This window comes from Pristiophorus japonicus, chromosome 9 (genome assembly GCF_044704955.1).
Source record: "Pristiophorus japonicus isolate sPriJap1 chromosome 9, sPriJap1.hap1, whole genome shotgun sequence".
NCBI lineage: Eukaryota > Metazoa > Chordata > Chondrichthyes > Pristiophoridae > Pristiophorus > Pristiophorus japonicus.
Genome location: NC_091985.1, coordinates 146,051,771 through 146,079,101, shown reverse-complemented (window position 1 = coordinate 146,079,101; position 27,331 = coordinate 146,051,771). Strand labels below are relative to the sequence as shown.

The 27,331-nt window shown below is 47.0% G+C and overlaps 1 protein-coding gene across 1 annotated transcript in view; it reads right to left on the bottom strand.

Annotated features, from left to right (window-relative positions):
• The window catches only part of syne1b (spectrin repeat containing, nuclear envelope 1b), a 420,847-nt gene that overhangs the window by 369,906 nt on the left and 23,610 nt on the right, over positions 1–27,331 (bottom strand). The window contains exon 3 of the mRNA XM_070891000.1: positions 2,351–2,446. Within this exon, the coding sequence (XP_070747101.1) occupies positions 2,351–2,446 (96 nt within the window). The remainder of the gene's footprint in view (positions 1–2,350; positions 2,447–27,331) is intronic.

The following is a 27,331-nucleotide window of genomic DNA, read 5'->3' as shown; positions in this document are numbered from 1 at the left end:
AAGTCACGCACCATCCTAATTTGGACATATTCAATGTTCCTTCATCATCGCTGGGTCACTATCCTGGGATTCCCTACCTAACAGCACTATGGGAGTACCTTCACCACACAGACTGCAGCAGTTCAAGAAGATGGCTAACCACCACCTTCTCAAGCGCAATAATGCATAGACAATAAATATTGGCCTTGCCAGCGACGCCCACAACCCGAGATTGAATCTTTTAAGAAGTCAGACAGCAGTGCAGTATGAGACTGTGACTCAATCGTCAGATGCCCATGAGATGAAAGGAGACCTGTTGTATTATGCATTCCCAGTGGGAGCCGGGCTCATGGATCAGCAGTAGACCTGTGGCCCTGAATTTACAACTTGCATTCCCTCTGAAGTTAAGAGAGTCATCAGCAGCCAAGACTGAGCCTGCAACATATCTTCTCTCCCATCCACTCATCACCTTTCCCAAGGATGTCAGCTCTTTACTGGGGTCCAGCTTTGTGAGAACAAGCTACCTTACCCAAGCGGCGATCCTTCATGTGTGAGGTTTGGCAATGAATGTTTAGTGGCTGTTTGATCATGTAGTGCATTGCGGCCAAACCCGATTATATCTTCATCTTAACATCCACACAAACACTTCCAATAGTGATTATTGGGAGACAGGCAGGAGCAGGAACCTTTGTACCATTCTAAAGGGGGTTCAGGTACAGAGAGATTTTGGGGTTCACATACAATTCTTTGATGGTGACAAGGCAAATTGAGAAGGCTATTTAAAAAAAGCATATAGGATCTTTGGCTTTATTACTAGAGGCATGGAGTACAACAGCAAGGACGTGTTGCTAAACCTTTATAAATCACTGGTTAGGCCTCAGCTGGAATATTGTGTCCAATTCTGGGCACCACACTTTCGGAAGGATGTCAAGCGGGTTGTGTAGAGGACACAGAAAGGCTGCAAAGAGATTTAGATAGGTTAAGCGAATGGGCTAAGGTTTGGCAGATGGAATACAATGTCGGAAAGTGTGAGGTCATCCACCTTGGGGGAAAAAAAACAGTAAAAGGGAATATTATTTGAATGGGGAGAAATTACAACATGCTGAGGTGCAGAGGGACCTGGGGGTCCTTGTGCATGAATCCCAAAAAGTTAGTTTGCAGGTGCAGCAGGTAATCAGGAAGGCGAATGGAATGTTGGCCTTCATTGCGAGAGGGATAGAGTACAAAAGCAGGGAGGTCCTGCTGCAACTGTACAGGGTATTGGTGAGGTCGCACCTAGAGTACTGCGTGCAGTTTTGGTCGCCTTACTTAAGGAAGGATATACTGGCTTTGGAGGGGGAACAGAGACAATTCACTAGGTTGATTCCGGAGATGAGGGGGTTACCTTATGATGATAGATTGAGTAGACTGGGTCTTTACTCGTTGGAGTTCAGAAGGATGAGTGGTGATCTTATAGAAACATTTAAAATAATGAAAGGGATAGACAAGATAGAGGCAGAGAGGTTGTTTCCACTGGTCGGGGAGACTAGAACTAGGGGGCACAGCCTCAAAATACGGGGGAGCCAATTTAAAACCGAGTTGAGAAGGAATTTCTTCTCCCAGAGGGTTGTGAATCTGTGGAATTCTCTGCCCAAGGAAGCAGTTGAGGCTAGCTCATTGAATGTATTCAAGTCACAGATAGATAGATTTTTAACCAATAAGGGAATTAAGGGTTATGGGGAGAGGGCGGGTAAGTGGAGCTGAGTCCACGGCCAGATCAGCCATGATCTTGTTGAATGGCGGAGCAGGCTCGAGGGGCTAGATGGCCTACTCCTGTTCCTAATTCTTATGTTCTTATGTTCAAGACCTTGGAAAGAGTGCAGAGGAGATTTACTAGAACGGTACCAGGGATGAAGGACTTCAGTTCTCTGTGGAGTAACTAAAGAAGTTGGGATTGTTCTCCTTAGAGCAGAGAAGATTTAATAGAACCATTAAATTATGAAGGGTCTTGTCAGAGTAAATAGGGAAAAACTGGCAGGAAGGTGGGTAACCAGAAAACAGATTTAAGATAATTGGCAAAGAACTAAAGGGGAGATGAGGAGTGAGTTGTTATGATCTGAAATACACTGGTGGTGGAAGCAGATTCAATAGTAAATTTCAAAAACAAATTGGATAAATGCACAATGGGCCAAATGGCTTCCTTCTGTCCTGTAAGATTCTTCTAAATTTTCTCTTCCTAACATAGGGCACTGAGACCAACAGTAACATGGGTACCACAGTCCCAGCGTCGGTCAGCTGCTTCGGTCCGAGTCTGTATTGTTCAGCCATTCACTGACCCAGCGGGGAAGAGGCGACCACCAGTTTCTGTGCTAATTTAAGTTGATAAACTCACCAGTTTCTGTCCAGATAGAACCTCCAACAGGGCAAGTAGCATCACTCCATCCTTGATATCTTCAAATAGATCATTGACTATAATCGGGGGATTGCGCTGAAATACAAGAGAGAGAAACATTATAGCCCCGAGCTCGGTGCACTCACCGCCCGCTGTCACCGACTGCCGCCGAGCTTTTTGGGCGGTCTCCCCTCGGTGCCAGTTTCCTCCAGGTCTCCCGCCGGCGGGAGGGGAGGACCACTGGGCACCGCCCGCTGACGGCCGCTAGAGCGCAAGATGGCTAAGTGTCCTCCCGCCCGCCGAGCTGGCAGATTGTTCCGGGCGGGAGTCGGCGGCAGCAGGGAGAAGGACCGCTGGGTGGAGTCAGGTCTAACCCCCAGCGGTAAATATGAAGACCTGCAAAAAAAGGTTAGTAAACTTCTTTTATTTATTTTTTCAGCGATTCAGGTGGATGGGGTCCCCTGAAGATTGTCCAGTGTTTTTTTTTGTGTAAATTTTTATTGTCCAGTGTTTCCCCCATCCCTGGACCCGACTCAATCCTCGGCGGCACGTTGGCGAGGATTGGATTTGCCGCCGAGATTGGGAGCTCCCGCCCGCTGCCGCCTAGATTCACGGCGTCAGTCGGTATTTTGCCGCCGGGCGGTCTTTGCAGATCTTTTTGAGGAATCTCCCGGCCAAAGTACCGCCAGGTCTCTCGGCGATCCTTTGGGCGGCACTTGGACAGGCCTTAGCTTTGACCAAGTTCGGGTCCTTAATCTCTGTGTGATCGGGATTGCTTAACTTCCAAACCTTTCAACAGTTCAACATCATCTTTGAAAACAGACATGGCCTTGCTGGAATAAAGATCACAGTTTATGAAGTATTCCGGGACTGTAATTTTAAATCAGAAATTGCAGTACAGAATTTTAATGTCAAGAGTTACTTTCCAGATACGTTCTCTTGGGGCTTGAGCAAAGGTACAACGATCCCAAACATGGCCTATGATGAAGTAGTCATTGAAAGTTGGCATGCAGGTACAGCGGGCAGTGAAGAAGGCAAATGGTATGTTGGCCTTCATAGCTAGGGGATTTGAGTATAGGAGCAGGGAGGTCTTACTGCAGTTGTACAGGGCCTTGGTGAGGCTCACCTGGAATATTGTGTTCAGTTTTGGTCTCCTAATCTGAGGAAGGCCGTTCTTGCTATTGAGGGAGTGCAGCGTAGGTTCACCAGACTGATTCCAGGGATGGCTGGACTGACATGTGAGGAGAGACTGGATCAACTGGGCCTTTATACACTGGAGTTTAGAAGGATGAGAGGGGATCTCATAGAAACTTACAAGATTCTGATGGGACTGAACAGGTTAGATGCAGGAAGAATGTTCCCGATGTTGGGGAAGTCCAGAACCAGGGGATACAGTCTGAGAATAAGGGGTAGGCCATTTAGGACTGAGATGAGGAGAAACTTCTTCACTCAGAGTTGTTAACCTGTGGAATTCTCTACCACAAAGTTGTTGATGCCAGTTCATTAGATATATTCAAAAGGAAGTTAGATGTGGCCCTTACGGATAAATGGATATGGAGAGAAAGCAGGAATGGGGTACTGAAGTTGCATGATCAGCCATGATATTGAATGGTGGTACAGGCTTGAAGGGCCGAATGGTCTACTCCTGTATCTATTTTCTATGTTTAATCTGAGAGATAAGTGCCCGAGGTGAGCGTGAAAACTCACGTGCTGCTGATTAACTCACTGGGTATTATTTCTAGATGCCTTTCACTGTCCTTGTCAAGTAAGTGACAGAGAAATAATATTCTTACTGTACACTGTTAAATCAGGTATAATCAGAGACAACATTCATAGAAACATAGAAAATAGGTGCAGGAGTAGGCCATTCGGCCCTTCGAGCCTGCACCGCCATTCAATAAGATCATGGCCGATCATTAAGACGGACTCCAAAAGCTTCTATAGATATGTAAAGAGAAAAAGGTTAGTAAAGACAAATGTAGGTCCCCTGCAGTCAGAATCAGGGGAAGTCATAACGGGGAACAAAGAAATGGCAGACCAATTGAACAAGTACTTTGGTTCGGTATTCACTAAGGAGGACACAAATAACCTTCCGGATATAAAAGGGGTCAGAGGGTCTAGTAAGAAGGAGGAACTGAGGGAAATCCTTATTAGTCGTGAAATTGTGTTGGGGAAATTGATGGGATTGAAGGCCCATAAATCCCCAGGGCCTGATGGTCTGCATCCCAGAGTACTTAAGGAGGTGGCCTTGGAAATAGCGGATGCATTGACAGTCATTTTCCAACATTCCTTAGACTCTGTCAGTTCCTATGGAATGGAGGGTAGCCAATGTAACCCCACTTTTTAAAAAAGGAGGGAGAGAGAAAACAGGGAATTATAGACCGGTCAGCCTGACATCGGTAGTGGGTAAAATGATGGAATCAATTATTAAGGATGTCATAGCAGCGCATTTGGAAAGAGGTGACATGATAGGTCCAAGTCAGCATGGATTTGTGAAAAGGAAATCATGCTTGACAAATATTCTGGAATTTTTTGAGGATGTTTCCAGTAGAGTGGACAAGGGAGAACCAGTTGATGTGGTATATTTGGACTTTCAGAAGGCTTTCAACAAGGTCCCACACAAGAGATTAATGTGCAAAGTTAAAGCACATGGGATTGGGGGTAGTGTGCTGACGTGGATTGAGAACTGGTTGGCAGACAGGAAGCAAAGAGTAGGCGTAAATGAGTACTTTTCAGAATGGCAGGCAGTGACTAGTGGGGTACCGTAAGGTTCTGTGCTTGGGCCCCAGCTGTTTATATTGTACATTAATGATTTAGACAAGGGGATTAAATGTAGTATCTCCAAAATTGCAGATGACACTAAGTTGGATGGCAGTGTGAGCTGCGAGGAGGATGCTATGAGGCTGCAGAGTGACTTGGATAGGTTAGATGAGTGGTCAAATGCATGGCAGATGAAGTATAATGTGGGGTATAATATAATGTGAGGTTATCCACTTTGGTGGTAAAAACAGAGAGACAGACTATTATCTGAATGGTGACAGATTAGGAAAAGGGAAGGTGCAACGAGACCTGGGTGTCATGGTACATCAGTCATTGAAGGTTGGCATGCAGGTACAGCAGGTGGTTAAGAAAGCAAATGACATGTTGGCCTTCATAGCGAGGGGATTTGAGTACAGGGGCAGGAAGGTGTTACTACAGTTGTACAGGGCATTGGTGAGGCCACACCTGGAGTATTGTGTACAGTTTTGGTCTCCTAACTTGAGGAAGGACATTCTTGCTATTGAGGGAGTGCAGCGAAGGTTCACCAGACTGATTCCTGGGATGGCGGGACTGACATATCAAGAAAGACTGGATCAACTGGGCTTGTATTCACTGGAGTTCAGAAGAATGAGAGGGGATCTCATAGAAACGTTTAAAATGCTGATGGGTTTAGACAGGTTAGATGCAGGAAGAATGTTCCCAATGTTGGGGAAGTCCAGAACCAGGGGTCACAGTCTAAGGATAAGGGGTAAGCCATTTAGGACCGAGATGAGGAGAAACTTCTTCACCCAGAGAACCTGTGGAATTCTCTACCACAGAAAGTTGTTGAGGCCAATTCACTAAATATATTCAAAAAGTAGTTAGATGTAGTCCTTACTACTAGGGGGATCAAGGGGTATGGCGAGAAAGCAGAAATGGGGTACTGAAGTTGCATGTTCAGCCATGAACTCATTGAATGACGGTGCAGGCTCGAAGGGCCGAATGGCCTACTCCTGCACCTATTTTCTATGTTTCTATGTTTCTATCATTCCTTCAGTACCCCTTTCCTGCTTTCTCTCCATACCCCTTGATCCCCTTAATCCTAAGGGCCACATCTAACTCCCTCTTGAATATATCCAGTGAACTGGCATCAACAACTCTCTGCGGCAAGGAATTCCACAGGTTAACAACACTCTGAGTGAAGAAGTTTCTCCTCATCTCAGTCCTAAATGGCCTACCCCTTATTCTTAGACTATGTCCCTTGGTTCTGGACTTCTCCAACATCGGGAACATTCTTCCCGCATCTATCTTGTCCAGTCCCGTCAGAATCTTATATGTTTCTATGAGATCCCCTCTCATCCTTCTAAACTCCAGTGAATAAAGGCCCAGTTGATCCAGTCTCTCCTCAAATGACAGCCCAGCCATCCCTGGAATCAGTCTGGTGAACCTTAGTTGCATTCCCTCAATAGCAAGAACATCCTTCCTCAGACTAGGAGACCAAAACTGAACACAATATTCCAGGTGAGGCCTCACTAAGGCCCTGTACAGCTGCATTAAGACCTCCCTGCTTCTATATTCAAATCCCCTAGCTATGAAGGCCAACATACCATTTGCCTTCTTTACCGGCTGCTGTACCTGCGTGCCCACTTTCAGTGACTGATGAACCGTGACACCCAGGTTTCGTTGCAACTCCCCTTTTCCTAGTCTGCCGTCATTCAGATAATATTCTGCCTTCGTGTTTTTGCCCCCAAAATGGATAACTTCACATTTATCCACATTATACTGCATCTGCCATGCATTTGCCCACTCACCTAACCTGTCCAAGTCACCCTGCAGCCTCTTAGCGTCCTCCTCACAGCTCACACCACCACCCAGTTTAGTGTCATCTGCAAACTTGGAGATATTACACTCTAATCCTTCATCTAAATCGTTAATGTACATTGTAAAGAGCTGGGGTCCCAGCACTGAGCCCTGCGGCACTCCATTCGTTACTGCCTACCATTTTGAAAAGGACCCGTTTATCCCGACTCTCTGCTTCCTGTCTGTCAACCAGTTCCCTATTCACGTCAGTATATTACCCCCAATACCATGTGCTTTGATTTTGCACACCAATCTCTTGTGCGGGACCTTGTCAAAAGCCTTTTGAAAGTCCAAATACACCACATCCACTGGTTCTCCCTTGTCCACTCTGCTCGTTACATCCTCAAAAAATTCCAGAAGATTCGTCAAGCATGATTTCCCTTTCATAAATCCATGCTGACTCGGTCCGATCCTGTCACTGCTTTCCAAATGCGCTGCTATTTCATCCTTAATGATTGATTCCAACATTTTCCCCACTAGTGATGTCAGGCTAACCAGTCTATAATTACCTGTTTTCGCTCTCCCTCCTTTTTTAAAAAGTGGTGTTACATTGGCTACCCTCTAGTCCATAGGAACTGATCCAGCATCGATAGACTGTTGGAAAATGATCACCAATGCATCCACTATTTCTAAGGCCACTTCCTTGAGTACTCTGGGATGCAGACTATCAAGCCCCGGGAATTTATCGGCCTTTAATCCCATCAATTTCCCTAACATAATTTCCCGCCTAATAAGGATATCCTTCAGTTCCTCCTTCTCACTAGACCCACTGTCCCCTAGTACCTTCGGAAGGTTATTTGTATCTTCCTTCGTGAAGACAGAACCGAAGTATTGGTTCAATTGGTCTGCCATTTCTTTGTTCCCCATTATAAATTCACCTGAATCCGACTGCAAGGGACCTATGTTTGTCTTTACTAATCTTTCTTTTTCTGACTGTACACTGCTAAATCAGATATAATCAGAGACAACATTCTGGGCTCAATTTTTGGCCTGAGTTGCTCCTATTTTTTTGGAGCAACTAGTTTAGAATGGAACATCTTAGAAATTGCAATTCTTGGCATTTAATTTGCTCCAGTTCTAGTCAGTTCGAATAGTTCCATTTTAGAACAGATTTTTTTTTCAAAAGGGGGCGTGTCCAGCCACTTACGCCTGTTTTGCAAGTTTAGGCAGCGAAAACTTACTCCAAACTAACTTAGAATGGAGTAAGTGTAGATTTTTGTATGCTCAGAAAAACCTTGCCTACACTTATAAATTAGGCGTAGGGAACGAGAGATGGCAGCGGGGGGGGGGGGGGGTGGGAAGGGATGTTTACAAACATGAAACGCGTCGCTTTTACAAATAAAGAGCCATCATCAATAATAAATGATAAATAAATCAATAAATCAACCAATAAGTCAATCAAAAAAAATATATTTTTTTAAGTAATTAAAAAATCAATAAACAAAAAATTAAGTTTCTACTCACCGACTGCAGAACCGGGAGCCCTCCAACAGAGTGCTGGGACGCCCCCCCACCCAGTCTCTCTCTCTCTCTCTGTCAATGTTTCTCTCTCTGTCAGTGTCTCTCTGTGTTTCTGACACGAGGGGTGGGGGGAGGAAGGGGGGAGGGGGGAAGGGAGAAGAGGGGGAGGAAGAGGAGGGAAGAGGAGGGGGAGGGAAGGGGAGGGAAGAGGAGAGAGGGGAGAGGAGGGAGGGGAGAGGAAGGGGGACAGGAGGGGGGAGAGGAGAGGAGGGAGGGAGGGGAGGACAGGAGGGGGTGAGGAGAGGAGGGAGAGGGGGGAGAGGAGGGAGGGAGGGGGGAGAGGAGGGAGGGAGGGAGGGGAGGAGAGGAGGGAGGGAGGGGAGGAGAGGAGAGGAGGGAGGGGGAGGAGAGGGGGAGAGGAGGGGCGAGAGGAGAGGAGAGGCGGGAGGGAGGGGAGGAGAGGAGGGAGGGAGGGGAGGAGAGGAGGGAGGGAGGGGAGGAGATGAGGGGGGAGAGGAGAGGAGGGAGGTAGGGGAAGAGAGGAGAGGGGGGAGGAGAGGAGGGAGGGAGCGGGGGAGGCTGAACGGGCCCGGCTGGCGAGAGGAAGCTGGGCCAAAATCTTCGGGCGGAACCCGCCCCGAGCAAGTTGCTGGGCGGGCGGGTCCTGCTGAGGACGTGGAGGGAGGGGGAACGGCTGAACGGGGAGGGTGGGGGGGGGGGGGGGAGCCGGAGCGGGAGCGGACCTGAATGGGGGTGGGGAGGCGGGGGGGGGGGGGTGGTGCCGGAGCAGGAGCTGACGATGAAGAGGAGGGAGGCCCGAGTCCGATCTTTGCCGCCCCAGTGAGCCCATTCGGCCAGGGCTAGGGGCGGCATGCTTCGGACCCCTCCCATGCAGCCTCGGCGGCCTGGAGCGCGCATGTGCACAGATCCCGGCACTGTTTTCAGCACCGGGACCTGGCTCCGCCCCCCACAGCTTGTGCTGCGCTGCGCCAAGGGCCTGCAACGTTCCAGCAATGGGGAGAATACCGAGGTAAGTTTTAGGCGCGGCTTTTGTTCTACAAAGTCGGCGCACCGCGGGGGGGCGGGGGCGGGGGGCGCAAACTTGGGCCCTCTGACTGTACACTGCTAAATCAGGTACAATCAGAGACACCATTCTGACTGTACACTGCTAAATCAGGTATAATCAGAGACATCATTCTGACTGTACACTGCTAAATCAGATACAATCAGAGACACCATTCTGACTGTACACTGCTAAATCAGGTACAATCAGAGACACCATTCTGACTGTACACTGCTAAATCAGGTACAATCAGAGACACCATTCTGACTGTACACTGCTAAATCAGATACAATCAGAGACACCATTCTGACTGTACACTGCTAAATCAGGTACAATCAGAGACACCATTCTGACTGTACACTGCTAAATCAGGTACAATCAGAGACACCATTCTGACTGTACACTGCTAAATCAGATACAATCAGAGACACCATTCTGACTGTACACTGCTAAATCAGGTACAATCAGAGACACCATTCTGACTGTACACTGCTAAATCAGGTACAATCAGAGACACCATTCTGACTGTACACTGCTAAATCAGGTACAATCAGAGACACCATTCTGACTGTACACTGCTAAATCAGGTATAATCAGAAGTGGAACTAAACAAGGAATGAGCACACACAACAGTTTTACTCGATTGTTATACTTCATGCAATCACCCAAGATCTTTTACAAAACAATAAAAATCCAGCTATCTTTTGTAGTGTTCTGCAGAACTTTAAACAACTTGGGGTACAAAGTGCCCCCTGCCCAAAACGATGGCTTTACCAATATTTGCTCTGTTTTCTTGCTTTCTGCCCCACCATTGGTGGCTGTGCCTTCAGTCGACTCTTTTGCGAAATTGGGCTCTTTGGTTTTTCTATGTTTTGATCTGGAAGTCGGTCACTACACCTGAGGGGCAAAACTGTGGCGGTGACAGCAACTAAGGGGCAGACGTTGGGTGCAGAGCGGGGTCACGGTCCCGATGATGACATCACGACGCTGCGTCACCACAGCTCTCCCCTTCACTTAAAGGTTTTAAAACTTCGGGCCACCAGGGAGGGTTTCGGCCAATCAAACCCGGGGGGCATATTTGTCGGGCCGAAGCTTGTTTTGGCACCGCCGAGCGGGTCAACGATTTTCGGTGGGGAATGTTGCTGTCGGGGGGTTAGATCGGCGGTGTGCATAGTAATGATGCACTTACCGCGGGTCGGCAGTAGCAGAGTGGTAAAGGGGGCATTGGGGCACCGCTGGGAAAACTCGGAAGGGCAATTGGGCTCTCAGCGGCCACTCCACCAAAAGTCGGCGGCCTCTCCACTCCGTAGCGTGGCCGCCGATTTGCGGTGGTAACCAACCTTAAGGAGGGGCCGCCTTGTCCTTAATGAAATGCTCCAACGTGAAAGAGACAACCGTAGAACCTACGGTTTGCACCCACCCAAGTGACAACACGGCAACAAAGGCCACAACATGCGAAAAACATGCCACACTTACCCTGCCTACTGAGCTGCCAATCAAGAATATGAATATAGGAACAGGAGCAGGCCATTCAGCCCTTCAAGCCTACTGCAGTATTCGGTTAGATCATGGTGCAACTCCATTTACAGTTATTTGCTCCACCCAACAAATTTCAATTGACCAGCACCTCTGACAGTGCAGCACTCCCTCAGTACTGCACTGGCGGGTCAGCCTTAATTATGTGCTCAAGTCTCTGGAGTGGGACTTGAACCCACAACCTTCTGACTCAGAGGTGAGAGTGCTACCCACTGAGGGAAAGAATGGTTCCATCCACAGGAATCGTACGGTCCTGGTCTCAGGATAATCAACAAGAGATGGGCATTTCACCTCAGGCCAGTATCGTTCAGCCACTTTAAATAATAAAGTCTGAAGCCAATGTTGTGTTGGTCGTACTCTGGCTGCCTGGAGTCTGGGAGCCAGCTCCTTGTCTTTGTGGCGATAAATCCCATGTAAAACTGGGTCTACAAGTTTTCTGCCTGTCTACGGGAACAGGATTTAACAGGAAAACCACCAGGAGCTAGTCACAAGCACTCAGCTCTCAAATCTCTGGTTCCAGTACATCTGATCTACAAGACATCAAAAGCACCTCCCTCCCCTCAGACCGGTTTCACTGAGAAGGACATGAGCAGCGATGTTGTGGGAACACCATCACCTCCAAGTTCCCCGCAAGTCTCACACCATCCTGACTTGGGACATGTATCGGCATTCCTTCATCGTCACTGGGTCAAATTCCAGGAACTCCCTAGCTCTCACCTTTGTGTGATCACCATCACCACAAGGATGGACGGTTCAAGGAGCAGGGCGCTAGGGAGAGGCGGTGATAACTTGACGCATCCCCTGAGTAAATGGGAAAACTATAAAAGGCCCTGTTACAAAGGACCCTTTGTAAGTACAGGTAACTCCAACACACGTTACAGGTCGATCTCACCTACGCTGCACTTGTGTTCAGTTCATTGTCGCAAAGGCTGAACATGACACATTGCAATCTCAGGAGCACCATTTTATGAGTAAACCGAAGCAAACAGTATGTCTCTTCTACTGACAGCCTGATTTTAAAGAGCAGCACCATTGTAAAATGTAAAATATGTCTCCACTGCATTTTGACTATAAAAAGCAACAACGTGTCTTGGCATTTACTTTTTTGCATTATTCTAGAAATAGTGCTGATCGTTCTAAATGGCAGTCGGTGTCTGATGAGGGGATGGTATTTATTGAACTGGTTGAAATCCAGTGCAGCGTTTCGAAGTTATCGAGGTGACACCTCCCTGTTTACACACACACACACACACACTCCATTAAGATGGCGGATAATGGAATGCCGCGTAGCGCAGTTTCACCCCCGCGAGGGGGGGAGAGGAGCTGCTCATTTCCTAAAGGGCTCGGCGTTTATTGAATAAGGAGAAAACAGTCATGCAGTCTGAGTAAGGGAACTCTAATGATGTTGCAGTGACCAGCTAGCTTCCGCAGATAGTACCCAGTGCAACACCTCAGCCCACCTTCCCCGCCAGAATGGGTGGAAGCTCCATAACGTCACCGTATACAGCATCGTATCTCCCGACTACGCCATGACGCTGCTACGGCAACCACTGCAAAGAGCCACAATCCCGAGAAGGTGCAAGTTCCAAGCTTCACTATACCCTGAACGCTGCTGCTACAGGGTGATGTCGAATTAGTTCAACCACTGCTGTTTGGACCTTTTCATTGAATCTTTCTCATCATACAGTACAGGTAGGTACAGTTTGTGAATGGCATTTGCAATTAATGTGACTTCCTTGACCCCTAATATCAAATGGCCTAGCCCATTTACATATAGATGTCCAATGCCACCTTCCTCTTATCTGCCTGCCCCGGCCCTTGCTACTAACCACACGTCTGTTGCTTTGTGCTAACAGATGACCAGCCAGAAGCGCAGCTGCCTGCCCTGAGCTGTCGACATCTGGCCATGGGGCAGATGATGAGGAAGGGGATGACCATGTGATCCCTGAGCGGGAGACCCCATCAGTCCCACCGAGTGGGGACATAACATCGGGGGCAAAGTGCCGTTTGAGGGGTTTGATGACTCTGAGGCTCCTGACCCCAGTGACCGACAGCAATGCCCAGCGGGAGGGGAAGCTCGGAGGCCAGCTCCCCGGAGGGTGAGTCGGCCCAGGAGTCCTGCTCAGAGACAGGGAGACGTGGACCTGGATTTGGAGGCTATGTCCAGGGAGAACACACACATGCACCGTGACCTCTGGGGAGCATTGGGTAGGGTCCTGCAGAGCATCAGCGCACTTGCTGTGAGTGTGGCAGAGGCTGCCTGAAGTATTGCCCGTGCATCTCAGGAGTCCAGTGAGCCCATCCTTGGCTGCTCACAGAGGGAGATGGGCTCCGGCAGCGATAGTGGAGTCCCAGAGAGGATGGCGGGTGCCATGGGTGACGTGGCAGCAGCGATCGCATCGCAGGCCCAAACCACGCAACAACCAGTTGATGCCGTGTGATCACCGACTGCTGCCATCCTCTCTGTGTTCCCCACATTACGACGGGGAAGTGACGGTGCCGAGGCAGGCCAGCAAGTGGTCACACATCGTGCTCTGGATGCTGACGCTCCGGCCCTTGGGAGTGGCAGTGGGCCCCTGGAAATGGAAGGTGCTGTCCTTCCTCAAGATGTCAGTATTTAAGCTCCCACCACTGCCACTCCGACCTTGCACCTGACGCGTTCCACACCCGAGCCATTATAGACTGCTGCCGCCGATGCCGAGGCGGAGGAGTCCGCAGCTGGGCCTTCCACACCCAGAGCTGGTCCAGGGCCTCGTCGTAGGTCATCTGCACCGTCTGGCCCACACACACAGCAGCCCTCAAGCAGCATTGCTGTAGACACTGAGGCCTCATTGAGGAGGAGGAGTAGGCCTAGGAGGGGGTAAAGGTTATGGGGGGAAAGGTCAGGCCAAGTCTGATTAAGGACTAGCACCACGTTGGGGACATGTACTTAGAAATGGATCTAGTTAAGGTACACTGCTGCACTTCATTGTGATTGAGTGCGTTGCAACAGGACGTTATATTTTGTTTAGTTATTGGTGGGGGGGGGTGGGGGCTGTGTGTTTGTTTGTTTGAGTAAAATGTTACTTTGACCATTTGCCATTGGTGCTTTGTGTATCTTTGTACACTTAACCGAAGATGTGACATTATGGTGGCACATAGCACGGCCAGTATTAGCTGCAACCCTCAGCTTCCTCCATTCAAGAGAACCCAACCATTGTGAGCCGCTGATGTGCGGCTCTTGATCTGGCAGCATCGCCATGCTGCCTCCCCCGTGGATGGTGCTGCTCCTGGTGTGGCTGGCCAGTCAGGCATACCAGCAGCACGTTCAGGGACTGGTGTCGCTTTCGGTTTCTCAATACCTCGGCGTTGTGTAATGGTGCTTGCAAAGCCACGTGTGTGCAGTCAATGGCTCCTTGAACCCTCGGGAAGCCCGCAATCCTGGCAAGCCCACATAACCACTCATTCTGGTTATCCCTGCTCATTGGGAATATTATGAAGTCCATTCTGTGGGCGTAGAGAGCTTTTGTGATGTCGTGAATGTAGCAATGTGCCGCGTATCAAGAGGCACTGCATATGTCCCCTACTGCAGCCTGGAAGGAGCCGGAGACACAGAAGGCCAGCGCCACAGTGACCTTCACTACAATGGGCAGTGCAGTCCTGGTGCAGATGTGAGACTGCAGGTCTACTTGTAGGAGATGGCATACCTCTGTCAGCACTTCCTTTCGGAAAGCGCAGCCTTCTCACACACTGCTCCTCAGAGAGCTGGCGGTATGAGCCTTGCTGCCAGTAAACCCGTGGGGGGTAAGGCCTCCTCTCCAGACATCTTCGGCCTCTCTCCATCTGTGGGCCGACATGGTCAACAGCCCTTCTATCTTGACGCTGCCTAACAATACCATGGAGTAGGATATGCTGATGAACTAGTAATGCCCCCATTAAATTATTTCACTGAAGTTGTAAACACACTGTAATGGCAGATAAATCTGCTGCTTTAAAGTATGAGCTTCACGCAGCATGCTGTGCACAAATGTTGCAGTCAATGTGATCTCCAATTTAGGATTCCCCTCCCTCAATTTAAACACGGTAAATAGCGTCTACTCGGCCATGGGACTGCCTGGTTTTTCAGGCGTCACTTGGAGCGGACGGCAATTGCGGCGTTAGCACCTAATTTTGCAACCGAGGCGCTAGCGGGCATTGCACGATTCCACACCTGGTTCCTCCAAGCTTCCTCCACGCAGTACTCCACACCTGGAGCACTGCGTACAGTTTTGGTCTCCTTATTTAAAGAGGGATGTACTTGCATTGGACGCAGTTCAGAAAAGGTTCACGAGGTTGATTACACAGATGAAGGGTTGTCTTACGAAGAAAGATTGAGCAGGTTGGGCCTATACACATTGGAGTTTAGAAGAATGAGAGGTGATCTTATTGAAACATATGAGATTCTGAGGGGGCTCAATAGGGTAGGGGCAGAGAGGATGTCTCCCCTCGTGGGGGAATCTAGAACTAGGGGCCATAGTTTCAGAATAAGGGATCACCCATTTAAAACGGAGATGAGGAGGAATTTCTTCTCTCAGAGGGTTGTGAATCTTTGGAATTCTCTACCCTAGAGAGCAGTGGAGGCTGACTCATTGAATGTATTTAAGGTGGAGACTTTTGAACGATGAGGGAGTAAAGGGTTTTGGAGAAGTTGTAATATATAGCTCCATCTAGTGGACTACTGCGCTGATGCAACTGCTAATGTGTATACAATAAAAGCATCAGGTGACTAGGTCATTTCACAAGTTCCTGAGTTGAAGCCATCTTGTAAGTGTGTGTTTGTGATGTCATAAAGAATACATCACATTAGCGATGAAAGATCGGATTCCTGGATATCCAGCTGAAATTTTTGTTGGTGGATGATTCCAGCGAAACAACAGAGACATAAAGAGGTCCTTTGTTTTGCAGAACAGCTAAAAATCCAAGGTAAATTACAAGCACACTTGGCTGAACTGCCAGAGTCCAGAGAGCCGCGTCTGTGGGAATAATAACGTGCTTGGGTGAGTTCCATCGTGGCCGAGAAACTTTCGGAGCATGTGGAGCGGCTAGACATGTTTTTCACCGCAAATATTATCACTGAAGTCCCCAATGATGAAAACCGTAACCGGATGGTGTTAGAAAGAAAACAGGCTATTTTCTTGACTGAAGCAGACCCCGAAAAACTTGTATGTTCTCGTCAAGCCAAAGGAAACATCACTTACGGAGAGAACAGCACTATAGTCCTGAGACCCTGGAAATTGCTGAAAGTTATTGTTTTGGAAAACAAGATCAATTAATTGATGAGGGTATCAGTGAGTACATTGCAGCATTAAAGAAGCTATCCATTCACTAACATTTCGGAAACTTTCAGGACCGAGCATTACGCGACCGCTTTGTTTGTGGGATGAAAAATGAAGTGATAAGAAAGTTGTTGACAACCCCTAACTTGACTTTTAATTTAGCTTGTCAGACAGTTATGTCAATGGATATGGCCGACCAATACTCCCGAGAATTTTGCACCATTTCCAGTCGTTAGACAACCGAGGTGAATCGCCTGCAGGTTAAAAGTAAAAGGCAGTTGGACCCCAAGGTCTCAGCAATTGGCCAAGGTAACAGAGCATTGAAGTCATGCTATCTGTGCCTGGGACAACACATTGCTCAAAGTTGTCCATATGTGAAGGCAGAGTGTTTCTTCTGCAAGAAAACTGGGCACCTTGCGAAGGCATGCCGACTGAAGGCTATAACTTTCAAGGCCATAAGTAGAAATCCCCAGAGACGACATCGCATGGAAGAAAAGCAGCAGGACAAAGAGATTCACATCATAGGAGCACGGGGGTATCTAACAACGATTCAAAAACTATCATCATCCAAGTAGATGTTCCAGGAACCAAGAAACCCATGGAAATCGACACTGGTGCATCTGTGAGCGTAGTACCAGAATCACTATATCTCGACAAGTTGCGTGATTTCCAACTGGAGACATCGAAGATAGAGCTACGAGGCTACTCAGGAGAGAAAATCCCAATGGTAGGTCGTATCACCATACTGGTGAAATACAAGGATCAATTTCAGAGCTTACTTCTCTTAGTAGTGGCAGGAGACAAGTCTGCCTTACTAGGTAGAAATTGGTTTGGATCACTGATGCTAGATTGGAATGAAATTTTTCATGTTGAAATAAGATTTGCATCGAAGGATGATGTCATCAAGAAATATCCGAAGGTGTTCTGTGAAACAGGCAGTCCGATCCAAGGCTTCAAGGTGAGTGTCTCTGGTACAGAAGGGCGCTAAACCAGTTTACTGCAAGCCACGTCATGTATCATATGCACTCAAGGAGAAAGTTGAGCAAGAACTCAAAAGACTAGAGACTGAGAACATTATCCCTAAGATAGATCTATGTAATTGAGTTACACCCATTGTTGTTGTACCAAAGTCAAATGGTAAGGTAAGATTGTGTGGTGATTATAAAGTAACCGTAAACCAGGTTCTAAAGGGTAATCTCCCCAATACCAAATATAGAAGATTTGCTCACAACGATGACAGGTGCCTAGATCTTCTCAAAGTTAAACCTTACGAATGCCTACTTACAACTTGAGCTAGATGAGGGGTCTAAGTCGTGCTTGTCTATAAATACTCATCTAGGCCTATATCAATTTAATAGGCTACCGTTTGGAGTGTCTTCCTCCCCCGCCATATTCCAAGGGGCCATTAACCAGATTTTGCAAGGTATTGAAGGGGTAGTATGTCATTTCAGCACCAAGGAGTGTAAAAGCCAGTTGGTAGAGAGTACCATGTTAGTTCACTATGAAGTATCTAAGGAGATCAAGCTAGCATGCAACGCCTCTCCGTGTGGAGTTGGGGCACTGATCTCACATGTACTTTCAGTGCCAGTGATCGTAATTATGCACAAATCGAAAGGGCAGCTTTGGCATTAATTTTTGGGGTCAAGAAGTTCCACAAATATTTGTATGGTCATAAGTTTACTATCGTTACGGACCATAAGCCCCTGACAACAATCCTCCATCCAAAGTCCCCAGTTCCAACCTTAGCTGCAGCCCAAATGCACAGATGGGCTTTGATTTTATACGTATGACATTGAATACAGATGATCAGCTGATCACAGTAATGCCGATGCTATGTCTAGATTGCCATCCCCATCACAAGCTACACCCAATAGGGAAGAAGTGTTCTATTGTTCATACATTGATGAACTGCCAGTCACAGCTGAAGAAATTGGTAGAGCATCCAAATGTGATCCAGTGATGTCAAAGATGTATGATTACATCGCAAATGGCTGGCCGAACCAGGTAACAGACAAAGATATTCATCCATTTTTCATTCGTAGGAATTAATTATCAGTCGATAAAGATTGTATCATGTGGGGTGCAAGAGTGGTTATACCAAATAAATTCAGGTCCAAATTATTAGGAGACCTTCATGACCAGCATCTGGGAATGTACTTGACCAAGAGTTTTGCATGCAGTTACTTATGGTGGCCAGGTCTAGATTATGATATAGAGTACATCGTTAGTCAGTGTACAACATGTCAATCGGTAAGCAAGAAACCACCATCAGTACCATTACAGCCATGGAAATGGCTTCCCACGGTGTGGCAAAGGTTACATATAGATTTTGCTGAGCTAGAAGGACAGCAATTGTTCATTGTTACTGACAGCCATTCAAAATGCATAGAGGTGTTTCTGATGCAAAAAATAACAACAGGTAATACACTAGACAATTTGCGAAGATTGTTTTCTTCATATGGCCTCCCAGAGGATATTGTGTCTGATAATGGACTGCAATTTTGTTCAGAAGATTTTGCACAGTTCATGAGCAGAAACGATGTGAAACATACCAAAGTTCCACCGTACAACCCTGCTTCAAATGGTGCAGCAGAGCGCACAGTACAAATTGTAAAATGTGCCCTCATCAAACAGATGTTGGATCCAAATCCAAAGAAATGGCAGTTGTCATTGTACCACAAATTGGCAAATTTTTGAATTACTTATCATAATACTCCTCATACAACTACTGGTAGAACACCAGCAGAATTGTTTCTCAAACGACAGCCACGAATTAGGTTCTCGTTGTTGAAGCCAAACTTGGCACAGTCCATAGAAGAGAAACAATTAGGACAGAAAGAGAATCATGATAAAGGTAGAGTAAGAGAGAGGTGTGAAATTAAATCAGAAGGTTAGAGTGAAGAACCATCACCATAAATGGTTAAAGTGGTTACCAGGAAGAGTGGTGAAGATATGTGATCCTCGCACATATTTGATCAAGGTGTTTGATCATGGACATGTTAGGTTTGTTCACATTGATCATATTTTACCTACAGATGTGGAATGAGTTGAAAGTTGGAATGATTCGATTATTTCCAAGTCATCAGATAGTCTTATTACAAGTACAGTACCAGTAGCAAATTCCACATCACAATTACGAGAAACAAGTCCAAGAGAAACAGTCTGAAGTTGTAGAGAGTCCAAATGTAAATCAAGGGTTACCCTTGGAGGAAAATTCTCGTCAGGCTCAGCCTAGAATGAGTCTAAGTTCGACCACAAGTTTGGAAAGTTCTGTTCGAGAGCGAAGGTATCCTCTTCGAAACAGAAAACCAGTGGTTAAGTTTGATTTGTAAATATGGCAAAATAAGTCCATATCTTTGATTATGTACAACCATGCAAGTTATGTATGATGGTTATTTTGTTATAATTACTTCTTCATTAAGGAGGGAGAAGTGTAAAATATAGCTCCATCTAGTGGACGATTGCTCCACCTAGTGGACTACTGTGGCAATGCAACGGCTAATGTTTATACTATAAAAGCATCAGGTGGCTGACAAGTTCCTGAGTTGAAGACGTCTTGTAATGCGTGTTTGTGATGTCGTAGAGAATATACTACAGAAGGAAAGTAGAGTTGAGGCCAAGATCAGATCAACCATGATCTTATTGAATGGCGGAGCAGGTTCGAGGGGCCAAATCTCCTACTCCTGCTCCTATTTCTTATGTTCTTATGATTGATGTCATGATCTAAATGAAACTACAGGACGGGCAGTAAGTTTTTGCACTGCCGGAAGCCCTGAACCGAATTTCCCGGCCGGGCGGTGAAAGCTGGCCGCCTGGGCGGTAAGCTTCCGGGGCACTAACAGAGGCACAAGCTAACCAAAAATCCAACTCACCTGGTGTCCACTGTTCATATTGGAATGAGGGAATTGGAAATAGCTGATCAGGACAATTGTTAACAAACCAAATGTTTGGTGACCATCTCCCAGGTGAGGCTGATAATACAGACCATGTCCCTTCTCACCCCATGCAATGCCAGCAATGTTCAGATACAATAATGAGGTCAGCTCATTTGCATAATTTACTGATGCTCCAGATGCTTCTCACCGGATGTATATTATTGGATCCCAGCAGTTGTTCAAGGGCTGCTGGTTGCTCTTTGTGTGCTGGGTTTGTAGTGAGAGAGAGATATGGGGTACAGGGCAGAAGAAATGAGGAAGGAGAGGGACAGCAGTGCCATGGGGTGAAGGGTAGGGGTACGATTTTTTTTTAATGTAGAGGTTACCTCTCCTTCAGCGGCCTTCCCATAACGGGTACTGTGGCTCTGTTTGATTTTAAATCGTCTGGTACAATTTAAACAAATCTGAAGAGACAGTTGTAACGTATGCACCTGTGAGTATGCTTCCAGGTGGGTAGAGCTGTTGATAGTGTCCCCCTTCCCTTTTATAGGGGGCACTTGTAAAATTTATGATTTTAAAGCCCAAAAAAACCAGGAAAAAAAACAAAAAAACCCTCCAAAAAAAACAAAAAAAAGGAAAAAAGGGCCTTGAAAAATGTTTGGAGTGTCCCCCAGATTGGAGGGCACTTGACTTAACTGTTTTATTGTTATCCAACCAAAAGAGTTGTGGAGGGTTTGGAGTGTCCCCCAGATCGGGGGCACTTGATTTAATTGTTTTATTTTTGTTTTCAACAAAAAGGGTAGAGCTGTTGAGTTGGGAGTGGCTTAGCCAGTCACGTGATGTTCACAAGACTCAATAAAACCCCAGCCAATTGGGTTCGGGGGAGCCACGAAGAGGCAGGTGGTTATGAGCCTGGTGGATGAACTGGTAATGTGTAGTGTGATTGTTAAACCTTTTGTTAATAAACCAACTAGTTCTTAATAGCAATGTGTTGCTATGAATTCTTAAGCAAAGAACCCATGAAGCAAATACATTACAACAGTATGCTTGGCAACAGGAAATGACCTATCTATATAATATATTCTTCAGTCTATGTGCACTTCCTGTCTACAACACCTTATTTCCTATTGTCATGTTTGTGTCACACTTTCTCCATTATATATTCCTACGTCCACATTTATAATGGAAGCTGCCTATGACTTGCCACACTGTAATTACGCCCTCCCATTAGTGGTGGCCCTGTAGTACTTCAGGCTCCCTGCTCCTCAGCCTGTACAGAAGAGAAATTATACTCAAAACAACTCTACGCCCCTGCTTCCCAAACTGCCCTAAGTTTCACTGTTTAACTATTAATGTAGAGTCAGTTGTGGCTCAGTGGGTAACACCCTTGCCTCTAAGTCAAGAAGGTTGTGGTTGTGGGTTCAACTCCTACTTCAGAGCATAATCCAGGCTGACACTCCGGTGCAGTACTGAGGGAGTGCTGCACTGTTGGAGGTGTCATCTTTTGGATGAGAAGTTAAACCGAGGCCCTCTCAGGTGGATGTAAAAGTTCCCATGGCACTATTTTGAAGATGAGCAGGGGAGTTATCCCTGACCAATATCTATCCTTCAATCAACATTATCTGGTCATTATCACATTGTTGTTTGTGGGAGCTTGCTATGCACAAAATGGCTGCTGCGTTTCCTATTTTACAACAGTGACCACACTCCATTGGCTGTAAAGCACTTTGGGTCGTCTGGTGGTCGTGAAAGGCGCTATATAAATAAATGCAAGTCTGTCTTTCTTTAACAATAACCTGAAGACTAGGGAGACCGACAAATATATAAAAATCTCTTGCCTCCTTACTTTGGACATGAAAATCTGAAGAGTATTTTAGAACAAAAGAAGAAGAAAGGCAGTCATTTCTTGCTGGGATTTTTTTTTTGTGGCCTTGATAACTTCGCCTCTCACCAAAAGGGCATAGAACAGGGGATTACATTGAACTGCCAGCAATTCCTTTATAATAGGCCCCATGAGCTGCCTATGTGGAGCAGCTTCCCTACAGGGAGTGCCCGAGACAGGCTCTATCATCGCTGTTCAGCCTCACAGCCTTCTCAGCCTCAGCCTGCCCAGGAGAAAGGCCACGGGAGATCAGCCAGTCATGATGTAATGAGCTCGGGGGGGCCGCGCTAGGAATTACAGTGAAGCCGCTCCTTGATCATGGCTCACATCACCCGGGAAGGCACAGCGACAGCAGAAACAATGGAGCTGTCGAGGCTCGCTGAATCACAGCCGGCGAGTAATGCATAAAAGGATAGGATTTCAGCAGCAGCCTGTGACACTGGCAGCAAACATGCTGCTGCTGTCACAGCGTTACAAGCACCAGTCGGCTGCTCAGCCTCGAATAAGCACCAGCCGTTCAAGCACTTGATCCAAATCACAGTGAAATGTGCCCAGTTTGTTCAAAGTGACTGACCGAACCATGCAGAAACAGCGGAGCCTGGACTGCTCACCCGCCGTGCTGTGACAGACTCCGGTACCACTCAGCTCTCCCAATAATTAACTTACCGGGGATGAGAACGAATGAACCAACTCCCATTTATACAGCGCCTGTTCACAACCTCAGGAACGTCCTGAAGCGCTTTACAGCCAGAGAGATACTTTTTTTTTGAAGTGTAGCCACTATTGAAAGGGAGGAAACGCGACAACCAATTGAGGACAGACAGCAAGCTCCCACAAACAGCAATGAAATAATGAGCTGTTAATCTGTTTTTGCCATGTTACTTGAGGGATAAATGTCGGCCAGAACACTGGAGAGAACTTCTCTGCCCTTCTTTGAATAGCGTCATGTAATCTTTTGCGTCCAGCTGAGAGGGCAGATGTGGCCTCGGCTTAACGTCCCATCCAAAAGACGGCACCTCTGACAGTGCAGCACTCCCTCAGTACTGCACTGGGAGTGTCAGCCTGGATTTATGTGCTCAAGTCTCTGGGGCAGGAGTTGAACCCACAACCTTCTGACTCAGGGGTGAGGGTGCTACCCACTGAGCCACGGCTGACAATCGCCAAGCCTTCAGGAGATTTCCACAGCGATATCATTTCACATGCCCAAGGAACAGCCAATACTGACAGCAAGCGCCGCCTCAATCTTCTTTATCTTACTGCAGAAGGATCTATTTGCCTTTACTCTCGCTTGTTGTAACACCGTATGAACAATCCCTGCATAAAGCTGCTGGAACCAATCACGATTCAGGGTTCTTCATTCCCTGGATTTCGTGTATATTACAATTCTTGCTTTGATAGTATCAGACCAGGTGATTGTAATAACGCACAAACTAAAGTGGGATATGTTATACATTGCTTACAACATCACTAACAACACACACTACAAGGTGGCTCCAACACATTGTGTGACTTTTATTGTATTAACAGCAGCAGTTGTATTACCACAGTAGTCCACTAGTTGGAGCTCTATATTACAGAATATCTACGCTAAAAAGATAGATCCATTCGGCCCAACAACTGGAGCTATCCACTGTCATTCCACTTCACTGCCCTCTGCTCCACCAATAACAAGGCAGATTGTTGCTTCATCACCATCCCAATTAAATTCTGCTAGTCTGTAGCAAAGCACAGCTGAGATGAATGCACATGAAGTGATTAATGTTTATTCAGAGACATGCCCCAGCGCTTAGGGACACAAAATAAAATGGTTCTTTGAGAACACTGCCATATTGGTATTGCACAGTGTATTCAAAAATAAAATGCAATTGCAGCACCAATCTTTGGAAGTGAAACCTTGGACGAGCTGGGCTGATCCCACAGCAAATCCCAACTTTGCAGCAGTTGGTCATACAGGACAAATAGACACTGAGAAATTATCAAGCTTTTGTAAACTAAATATAAAGGTCCATCCTTGGAGCCCACAGCGAGACCACTGACAGTTCCCACTTACTCTTACTTCTGACCAGCGGCCAAGGAGCAATGGAGCAGTGTGCTGGCTGCTGAGACTTCTTCAACGAGAAGCATGGATTTGTTTCATGGATAACACCCTGGCCTTGCTCCACAGACATCAATTCTCCGCAAGCCCCGCACATGTTCTTGTGAAAGGTGGGTTGGTTCGGGCTGTCTGCTTTTCTTGAAATTACTTTGCACGGGGACAGAATTAATCTTGTTCGCAGCATCATTAAGTGGTTTCCCCACCCCAAAGGCTAGGTAATGCAATGGCTTAGCTTCCTGTCTAACCCTGGCGCCTGTGTTAAAATCCATCCCAAACCGATGAGGTGGAGAGCACTGTTCTCTCGGCTATGGTGGGACTTATGCGCGATGAGTTGTCGGGCGCTTTAGGTAGCGAGCGATGCTGTTTCAGTGCAAGATCTTTCTAATGCAAACTTGAGCTCATCCAAACCTCGGCTGCCCGTGTCCTATCTCGCATCCAAGTCCCGCTCACCCAACACCCCTGTGCTCGCTGACCTACATTGGTTTCCGGCCTGGCAACGCCTCGATTTTAAAATTCTGATCCTTGTTTTCAAATCCCTCCGTGACCTCACCACTACCCATCTCCGTAACATCCTCCAGCCCCACAACCCTCCGGGAATCCTGTGTTCCCCCAATCCTGGCCTCTTGAGAATCCCAGATTTTCTACACTCCGCCATTGGCAGCCGTGCCTCAGTTGCCTGGGCCATAAGCTCTGGAGTTCCCTCTCCACCTCTCTCTCTCTCCTCCTTTAAGACACTCCTGTCCCAATATCTCCTTATGTGGCTCGGTGTCAAATTTAGTTGATAGCGTTCCCGTGAGGCACCGTGGGATGCTTTACTACATTAAAAACGCTGCATAAATGTAAGTTGTTGTTTAAAATTAAAACATGTTTTTTTTTGTTAATAGATGTTTATTTTTTTAATTAGAGGAAGGTGTTGTGAAGGAAACAATTGAAGGTTGTGTAGTGAGAGTAAAGGTGCAGAATCTTGGCCAACAGATACTATTGAATAAGATTCTGTATCTGTCAAATCCATGATGACTCCTGGGGGAGCTTTCATTAGCTTCCTGATAACGCTGGAAGTACGAGGAATGCCTGCTATATTTTGAAGCCATTCAGATCAGAGCCATCTAAGGTTCAATTTCCAATCGGCAGTGAGTCAGTTGACCCTAATTGCAGAGACGTGGTCTTAAATCTCATCCAGGCTGACACTCCAGTGCCGTATTTGAGGGAGTGCTGCACACCTGAAGATGCCGCCTTTTGGAAAAGACTTTAAACCGAGGCCCCGTCTGCCCTTTCAGGTAGACGTAAAAGATCCCACGGCACTAAAAGGAAGACTTGCATTCATGGCATCAGGATGTCCCAAAGCGATTTACAGCCAATGAAGTACTTTTGAAGTGCACTCACTCTTGTGTTATAGGAAACGCGGCAGCCAATTTGCGCACAGCAAAGTCCCACAAACAGCAATGTAATAATGACCAAATAATCTGTTTCAGTGATATTGTTTGAGGGATAAATATTGACACGGACACCAGGGAAAACTCCCCTGCTCGTCTTTGAAATAGTGCTGTGGAATCTTTTGCGTCCACCTGAGAGGGCAGATAGGGTCTCGGTTTAATGTTTCATCTGAAAGACGGCACCTCCGACAGTGCAGCACTGCCACAGTACTGCTCTGGAGTGTTGAACTAGATTTGTACTGAAAACCCTGGAGTAGGGCTTGAACCCACAACATCAGACTCAGGGGCAAGACTGCTACCAACTGAGCTATTAGAAGAAGGGCAGGTGTGCCCATATTCATCCCTCAACCAACATCACTAAAGCAGGTTATCTGGTCATTATCACATTGCTGTTTGTGGGACCAGGGACATTAGGACTACGTTTGTCCAAGCTACATCTGGACTGGACATCTCCAGGATAGATCAGCCAGGGTTGCACCTCCTGTCCAGCTGGAAAGCGGTGTGGTGTGGAGGTCAAGCGATGACCAGGGTTGCCCTCCGATGCCCGCCAATGCGGAAGTGAGGTGCCAACCCTTGGTATCTGGGCGCCCTCGAGTAAGGTACCCAACTATCGTTAGCGCCTTCAGGTTGTGAAGGAAAATATCGGGGAGGGAGGGGTAAAGGGTGGGGAGTAAAACCCAAACGAAAGGTCCTTGGGGAACGTATGGGAACCAGAACTGTCATGTATCTTACATTATTATATATAACTGTATCCTAACATGCTATACATGACTGTAATAAGATATGACCTGTAACCACCAGCATATCTTACCATCAGGGGTGCACTTGCAAGAGACAGGTATATAAGGACAGGTCTCAGGCAAGTGCAGCATTCCAGAGCTGTGAAATAAAAGGTGCAGGTCCAGAGTGACCTTGACTTCACTACATGCCTCGTGTGAATCTGTACTGAGGGGACAGGACTTTACAAGAACGGAATTGGCTGTTGTAGATGACGCCCTGTCAGATGTGAGTCGAGCAGCCCACTTTTTGTTTGTTGTGCTTGAAGATAAAAATTGTGCTGCGCTGTGCTGCATTCTCATGTGGGAGTGATCTCCACGGTAACAGCAATCTCGGCAGAGGCAACCGTTTCCATGGTAACTCACACCGCACGCAAGAGAATGTGAATCGCATACCTATATTGGGCCAGCAGTTAACTGATGATTCTGAATTGGCCACCAGGCCTCTCCTTACCTGCTGACTGAAAAATCCATCTTTTCAAATGGCCTCCTCCCCCATTCAGGCTGCAGTTCCCCCTAATAAACTTCCAAATTCACAGGAGCTGGGGCAAGACCAACGTTTTCTTTAAGCTACGCGACTGCGCGCGCTCTGGAACCCCACCCACCGTGCAGCTGATTCACCAGCTTTTCAATGGGAAAAAATGCACATACTCAGCATTTTAAACGGATTGCGCAACCCCTTAAAGGGACTGTGCACCCCAAAAAAAATTAATGGGAACATTGGTCAAGACGTCCTGGACACCACACTTTAGGAAGGATATATTTGCCTTGGAGGGAGTGCAGCGTAGACTCACCAGAATGATACCCGGACTCCAAGGGTTAAATTACAAGGAGCAATTACACAAACTAGAGTTCCCCAGAATGAAGAAGGTTGAGGGGGTGATCTGATTGAAGTTTTCAAGATATTAAGGGTAACCAATAGGGTAAATAGAGAGAAACTATTTCCGTTGGCTTGGGGAATCCAGGA